The 8023-nt window shown below is 37.0% G+C and overlaps 1 protein-coding gene across 2 annotated transcripts; it reads right to left on the bottom strand.

Moving 5' to 3' along the window:
- Nucleotides 1–5211: 5211 nt before the first annotated feature.
- LOC146524041 (uncharacterized) lies at nucleotides 5212–7599 on the bottom strand. 2 transcript variants are annotated; one of them, XM_085132006.1, is made up of 6 exons: nucleotides 7299–7599; nucleotides 6860–7174; nucleotides 6387–6740; nucleotides 6142–6273; nucleotides 6005–6042; nucleotides 5212–5910 (listed from the first exon to the last, which is right to left on the bottom strand). In XM_085132006.1, the coding sequence occupies exons 1-6, from the start codon at nucleotides 7339–7341 to the stop codon at nucleotides 5776–5778; spliced, it is 1017 nt and encodes a 338-aa protein (XP_084988132.1). In that variant the 5' UTR covers nucleotides 7342–7599; the 3' UTR covers nucleotides 5212–5775. The 2 variants fall into 2 exon arrangements, with proteins under 2 accessions (XP_084988132.1, XP_084988139.1); XM_085132013.1 differs by having other exon boundaries at nucleotides 5837–5910; nucleotides 6147–6273.
- Nucleotides 7600–8023: the final 424 nt, after the last annotated feature.

Here is an 8023-nt window from a genome sequence, read left to right as displayed (position 1 = left end):
GGATATCTGACTCTCTGTGTTAGCCCGTGAAAGACTGGTGACCTGTCCAGGGGCTAAATGGCCTCTGGCTCTACGGTGCCTTACAACCCTGGTAAGTGAAAGAGAATGGATGGGTGGATATTTTACCTCATGTCATCGTCTCATGTCAGTTATGTCATTAACATCCATTGGTATAAATTGAAGAACTAAACCTAACAGTAAACAGTTTAACGGTAAACTTTGACTAGTTGCTAGATAATTTCACAAGTGTTTTGATTCCTACGTGTCATGATCCTGGGCCATGTTGGCCCAGCATTTTTGTATTTTTGTATTTTGTTCTTTATTTAGGCCACGGTTCCTGGGTTGCTCTGTTAAGTTGTTCCTTATTTTGATTTCCCCTTGTGACTTTTCCCGCCTGTGTGCCCCTCTGTGTATCTGTGAGCCCTTGTCTCCCCTCCTTGTGTTTTATTCCATGTTTCCCCAGCCCGCCATGCCTGTGCTCTCTCTCTCCTCCTGTCTGCACCTCTGTACTTCCTGTTTTACTTTGACAGTCTCCCGTCAGTGTTGTGTTTACTACTGCCGTGTCTCGTTATGATTATCTGTGTCAGCTGTGTTCCCACTTCCCTCGTTAACCCTCTGTGTCAATGACAAGGTCAATGAATGTGGCAATATGAATCATAATACATAAATGTACAGAAATATACAGTTAACAGTTGGTTTAAATAATAATGGATTGCATGCCCTGGGACAGAGGCGAGGCTGCCATATCGCACCATCGGCCCCTCTGGCCATCACCAGTAGGTGGTAGGTGAAGAGCCTTGACCACGGACACAACACCGCGAGTGTCCAAGCCGGGGCTCGAACCAGCACATAATACTTATGTGATGTAACACAAGCTTATAGGAATCATGTTATATACTTTTCCATAGCATTACATTTGAATTCAACAATTCGATCTTTCAAATAACGGACAGATATTTGTGAAATCCTGATACATTTGTGAATTATTTTAACAATCTAAATATGCATATGTACAGACAGATACATTTAATAATCATGAAAATTATGTTTTATTACATTACAGTGATTTAACGTTAACTTACATTTGAAATGTGACTTTTCTTTAATGATATTCTAGAAGAACAGAGCAAAACTGTAAAATGCAATAAAATACTTTTATATTAGGATGTTTTCCTACAGCCATACCCGTGACCTTGTGGTTGTTAGTTCACATTCATTGGCTGATGCTCAGCGTCATGTTATTATGTGTCCCAACATCCAATGGCATGTCACATTGTTTTCATGGCCACACCCTCCCCCCAGGTGCAGAGGCCTGTTTCTGTTCAGGAATGTTGGGAATACTTTGAGATTTATATTAATTGCAATTCCTACCTCTACATTTATTTTTTAAATATATAATTAGCACAGCGTGGCCGTGCAATGTTTTATATGGTTTTTTTTTTTGTTTTTATTCCTATTAATTATATTTTCACTTGTTACCTCTGAATTATTGAATCAGACCTAGATGACATGAAATTTTCAGCACAATTATAATTCAAATACTCCTTTAATTATTGATTATTCTCATTAATTTTCTATCATTTTATATATTTTACCATAGTATTACATTTGAATTTAACAGATCATTCTCTCACATAACAGACAAATATTTGTGGAGTTATGATACATTTCTGAATGTAATTTTACAATCCAAATATGCATATGTACAAAAAATATATATTTAAAAAACAAGTAAATTGTGGTTTACTATATTTACAGTGATGTTATGTTATCTTACCTTTGACATGTAAAATCACAGTCTACTTATGTAGATTTAATGATATTCTAGAAAGACAGTACAAAACTGTAAAATATACAGTAAGATACTTTGACATTACTATTTTTTTGGAACAGTGTCAGTCATTACAAGTAGAGAAGTGTGGGGGTTAATTAGGCTGCAACCTCTCTGCTAACAAGTTACTAAACTCCACCTATCAACACACAAACACTGATACACACATAAGACTGAAAACAGATCCAGTTTTCAGCTCTAATCCTGATTAGGGCAAGTTTACCAAAAATAGAAAAAGTTTGGTATGTGTAACGAAAACAGTAACTAGGAAGACATTCACACCCTCTGCAGTCACAGTCCTGCTCTAATGCCTGTTATATTGTATGTCAGGAAAATGAAAGTACCTACATTAAAATCTGGCCCTAAAAAGCAGTGGACTATGCTTGAATCAAGTCATTACCAAATCACGTGTGTCTGTTCCTGGCAGAAAAATCTATAGTAGCACAAAACCACAATCTCAGTTTTGGTCAAGCTAAAGATCTGTGTTACATGACAGTGTCCCGTCTGAGACCACTTTCAGTTCTGCCACTTCACTGCTTACAATAATAAAAAGATTCTTCACATTAATAATGTGCATGATGATTTACACATAACGATATACCATAGGTAAGCATTTAAGAAGTAAATGTGAAGTTTAAAGGGCGAACATGAAAAGCTTTTTCTTAAAAAGTTGTTTTACTTTGCATATTCTGCCTTTTCTTAATGTCTGCACACAAAGACAACTAAACCTAAAGTCACAGTCATCACTGACAAACAAACAGTGCATGGAAACTTAAGCATTTCTGTGGTTGGGCTTTCAAAGAAAGGTGTAAATGCAAAGCGGCTTTTCTTCCTGTTTCACTCTATACTTCAGTTTCAGGAAGCTGCTCTTGTTTTTTTTCTTCCATCAAGCAGATTGACACTATATATAAGTAAAAATAATAACAGAACACATTTAAAAGAGTATTTGAAGGGCACAGCAACAAGGAAACAAACTAGACTTTTTGTTTATTCTGCACTTTTCTATGTTTTTATAGCTGCTTCCAGAAGAGGGGAGGTGCTAATCAATTGTTCCTCCCTGTCCTTTGTGGCAGTGAAATTATTTAATGGCAAATTATTGACTATAGGTTTGAAACCTTGGTTAAGTGTGTTCATATGTGCCTCTCTTAGCACAGTGATGGATAAGTACTTTAATTTGAAAGATCAAATTAAGTATACATTTAATTACAGTTGTATGAATATTGCATACATGTAACACTTTATGAGAGATGCATAAAGTTATAGACGCTTGGTGATGTCTCTGCTCACTTCATATCCTGTTAAAGCACACAGTGAGTTCTGTTCTGAGTAAACAGCTTCAGTAGTTGGTCAAGGGGTGGAGAAATGGCCCACCACAACTTTAGTTTGTCAGTATAGTTGTTGCTTGTGGCTTTGCTTGTTGTTCTCATGACTAAAACGCAGAAGGCCCTTTCAAAGTCCTTTGAGAGTATAAAGAAAGTTTTTTATCATATGTATAAATATTATTGCACATTTTTAAAGAAATACATTGTTTTAACAATATAAAATAGTTGTGGAAAGGCTTGGTAGACAAATATATTCTAGAAAAACCACTGCCTCTCTGCAAGTTTGTCTCACTCACTTTCTGTCTCCATTTGCATAAAACCAAAGACAAGAACCTGGTTAAACACAGATTTTTCTTATTTCATTAGCAATTGTAGTAATCCATTGAACCCTTTTTCCAGGTTGACTTTTCATAGAGAAATTATTTAAGTAAAATACTGGGTTTTGCTTTTGGGTTAGTTATGATTATAACACGTGTCTTGTTTTCATGTAAAAAACAGGCAGTCCCTTGGACCCTTGGATCTCTTGGAGTGCATCGATGACTCATCTAGGTGGTGTTAGTGGGAGGTGATTGGTTGATTGCACAAAAGACTGAATGATTCAATGATGACTCAGCAGATATGTCCTTAGACTGGAACAGATGGGTCAAATGTCACATAGCAATGCTTGGTCAGCAGTTGTTCATCCAGTGTACTTCCTCGTTCAGCTGGATGAGTACACTGTTGCCTTTATGGAGCCTTTGGGGGTCCAGTCCCATCCAAAAAGGTGCCTACTGAGCTAAATTCTATTGACATATTTTCACAACTATATATGAGTATTAAAAAAAAACTTCCTTATTTTTTAAAAAAAAAATAAATAGAGGTAAGAGGTGAGACAAATGCCTCCCTGTCAAGTTGCCCATCCAGTCCATATGCTCAGCTGACAACACTGTGCTCAACAGTTGACAGCTGCATAATAAGCGAGCAAATAAGGCAGAAAATAGAGTTTTGATGCGAAACTGGTCTCGAAGCATAATGAGAGATAGTCGTGGTGGAAGTAAGACAGACCAGTAGGAATTCACATTTTGTTAAATGTGAAGTGCAGTTTTGGTCTTCTTTTGCTGTTGGTTCAGTGAATGTTGGTCAGAACGTGACAAAACCTTCAGTTTCTGAATCTGTCAGATGTCTGTTTTCAGCATCCAACGGCATATTTGTGTACATACTGTCAGGTGAACAGGATTTGCTGCTTTGTGTTTACATGTTTATGTGGAAGCTGTTTGCCTGCGCTTTATCGTTTGTTGTTTTAGCAGTTGTTGAAATGGTTTTGTGAGTTTTAGCTGAGATTCTGACGTTTCACTAGTTTCCACACATGTCTATGTATGAAAACAGATCTGGGGATGCATGTTTTACTTTGTGTTGCATGAATGGTCATAAGGGGGCTTTTCAATAGGAAAAGCTATAAAACTTATAAAAAAATACAGTTAAAAGTTCAAAAGTGATACTTGTGCTTGTTTTTGGTGAGCATCAGATCAAGCAAGTTAAAAAATTTGCCATTCAAAGATGCTTTCCTTATAGTTTATTTTATGTAATATTCAATACTGAACTGTAAATTTAGTCTTTTCAAGAAAGCAATTTTTTTTACTGTTTTCATAAAAGCCTTATTTTTATGCATTTACTACTAGAGAAAACCTCCATGAGGTTTGAGGCCCCGAGAAGTTTGAAACCTTTTGTCCACCACAATGGAAAATGGTTGAAAATTAGAAGTTAATATCACTTTAGCCAGCTTCTCATTTTATAAATTATGGACTCAGCTTTGGAGTCTCCAGTGTCACTGAAATGCAGCCAGATGTTGCTCATTTTGCTTTTTTGCTCTTATCTCCACTTTTTCCTCACACGCTTGCATTTGAATCTACTTCACCATCTCTGTGTACATGGGCTGTACCACTACACTTGCTGTCTTGTCTGCCCCCTTCCTTCTCTCACATAATGTTGAGTCAAGTAATCACACAATTTTCCTCAATTAGACAATTTTAGACTTTAATTTTTGACTGTGTACATGTGGTTGACTGTCTAATATGCATGACTGTCTACCTTTTCTTAAAAACAAACAAAAAAAAACACAGAAATTGGAAAATAACATGGTAAATGGTCTGTATTTGTATAGCTCTTTACTGGTCCCTATGGACCTCAAAGCACTTTACACATCCAGTCATCCACACATTCACACACTGGTGATGGCAGCTACATTGTAGCCACAGCAACCCTGGGGTGCACTGACAGAGGCGAGGCTGCCGGACACTGGCGCCGCGTGGGCCCTCTGACCACCACCAGTAGGCAACGGGTGAAGTGTCTTGCTCAAGGACACAACGACCGAGACTGTCGGAGCCGAGGCTCGAACCGGCAACCTTCCGATTACAAGGCGAACTCCCAACTCTTGAGCCACGATCGCCCCATATAACAGATACGGGGCAAACAACAGAACATGATAACATTAAAATATATAATTTTATTATAATATGTTATTTATTATTTCAATAAATATAATATAACTGTGTAGGTCTTTTGTTTCAGAATTGAAATAAAAGCCACAATGAAGCTTGATATGCATTTCACACAGTTTGTCATAAAAAAATATAGTAACAGTAGTTACTCGACCGCAAAAGCACTGACATCAGTGTAGACTGTCCCCCCCTCTGCTGCTTTTTCACTCCTTTGTGGTAATTTGCCGCTTTTCCTCCTGGTGATGTTTGGTGCAGAGTAAATCAATGGGTTCTCAACTGTCTGAGGAAATTAAATTAATTTAAATAAAAAAAAAAACATGCAAGAGTTTAATGTACCATTGACTTTATATTTTTCTTTATTAAATTTACCTTACCTGCTGACTCTGCTGATCACCACTTCCTGGCATGCCATCTGTTTGAAAGACAGAAATTTACTATAAAAGATGCTTTCCACATGGTTAATTTGCACCAAAGCTGATGGATATACTAATGTGAGTATAGCTTTTATTACCACACCAACAACTGGATGTTTTCTTCTTGATGGTATAAATCAGGAAGGCTATAACAATCAGACTTGTAGCCAAAACAGCACATAATAGAAATAGAAGTGTATTAGCCTTTTGCAAGTCCCACATGTTGAGTCCTGGAAAAATAAAAGCACCCAGTAATAATATTAGTTGAAACTGGAAAAAAAAAACTTTTATGCTGATGTTAAACTAGCCTATTCTAAATTACTATAGCATTCTTAAAATTTACCTTTAACGTCCAGTTTTATTCCATTTCCAAAAATGATCTGTCCACATGTGGCCACAGCGCAGAAGTACGACCCGGCATCAGAGGAGCTGACGTTCTTGGAGAAGCTGTAGACACATTTCTGTGTGGAGGAAGCCTCTGGACTCCTCTCACATTTATCACTGTTTCCATCAGCATAAATCAAGTTAGGGTGAGAGTTATCAGATCTACTGCTGAACCAAAACACACGGTCATTTCCAGGACATGCACTGTTCTCTGGGTTAGAGAGGACTGAACACTGCAGAGTCACTGGGTTTCCCGGATGGAGGGGACCAGATTGAGGCATCTGAATGATGTCAGTGATAGCCGTCTCTGGCCCTTAGAAAATAATTAAGTAACTGTTAATATAAATACATAAATCAATAAAGTCATGTTTTACTCATTTTAGTTAGATATTGATTTGTAAACATGGGTAAGAAATAATCAGTTCTGTTTACCTTTAATTTTTAAAAATGTTGCATTTAAAAATTCCATGTCCAGTTGGTCCACTTTTATGCAGTAATAAAGACCAGTGTCACTTAGCCTAGTTTGACTTATTTCCAGAATAAAGGTTCCAGGTTCTTGCTTTGCTGTAATGTGAGGAGTGGTGTTAACACCGTCATAATCAAAGGTAAATGTTCCTCCCAAGAATTCAGGCCAGCTTCCAGAAACAATCCTGATCCAATACAAGGTTGCTTCATATTCAGACGTCGGGCGTTCACATGTCAGGGTCACATTTTCTCCAACACCAAAAAACACATAATCAGTGCATCCTGAAAGTCAAATTAAGCAGAGCAGTTAGATATAGAGTATAGAGTTATAGATTATATAGAGTTCTATATTCCACATGTTAAATTGGAGAAATATATATATGGAAAAAGCCGACTCTAAACTTACGACCAGCTCTGAAGCCCAGCAGCATATAAAATACGATCAGCATTTTCTGATGGATTTACTTGTGACTCATTTACATTTAGGCATACTAAGATGATGCTCCTTAATATAATCACATCAAGTGGGAGGGAACAATTTCAGAACAATCTGATTGGCTGTTTGTTATGTTGGTGCTCCGTTCTACTACCACAGTGGAAATAATATCAATCATCTTTCCGGCCTAAACAACACCAAGAGCACAGTTTTGCTTTACAGTGGGTTTCTTTAACACACAGAAAGTAAACAAAAGAGGCGTTACGGTAAACCAAAACACTCTCACAAAAACACCTTTAAATTTCCATAATTGTCTTTATGCTAACTGGTCGTGCTGTTTATGCATCATACAAACAACATCTTTATCAACTACAATAACATAAATTGGGTGACAATATTCTAAACTTCAAACCATTAACACTGAGTTGTGGTAAGGATTATGGTTAATCTTAGAATACTCAAGGTTACAGAGAGACTCTAAAGGCAATCTAACGATTAAAAACATATCTGCTGATAGGTGATTCCAGCAATTCAGTGATAACAGATAATAAAAAATCTCAAAATATTTAATTACTCCAAAATATAGATTCCATATTTTCCATAATGCATCTCAACCATTGTTATATGCTGGCTGTGTGGAAGCAGGAAGTTGGACCCAAATGCAGGACTCCAGAGGCAAGGTGTGAACTCAGTCA

The sequence above is a fragment of the Neolamprologus multifasciatus genome, chromosome 2 (genome assembly GCF_963576455.1).
Source record: "Neolamprologus multifasciatus chromosome 2, fNeoMul1.2, whole genome shotgun sequence".
Lineage (NCBI taxonomy): Eukaryota > Metazoa > Chordata > Actinopteri > Cichliformes > Cichlidae > Neolamprologus > Neolamprologus multifasciatus.
This window is presented reverse-complemented; position numbering and strand designations above follow the sequence as displayed.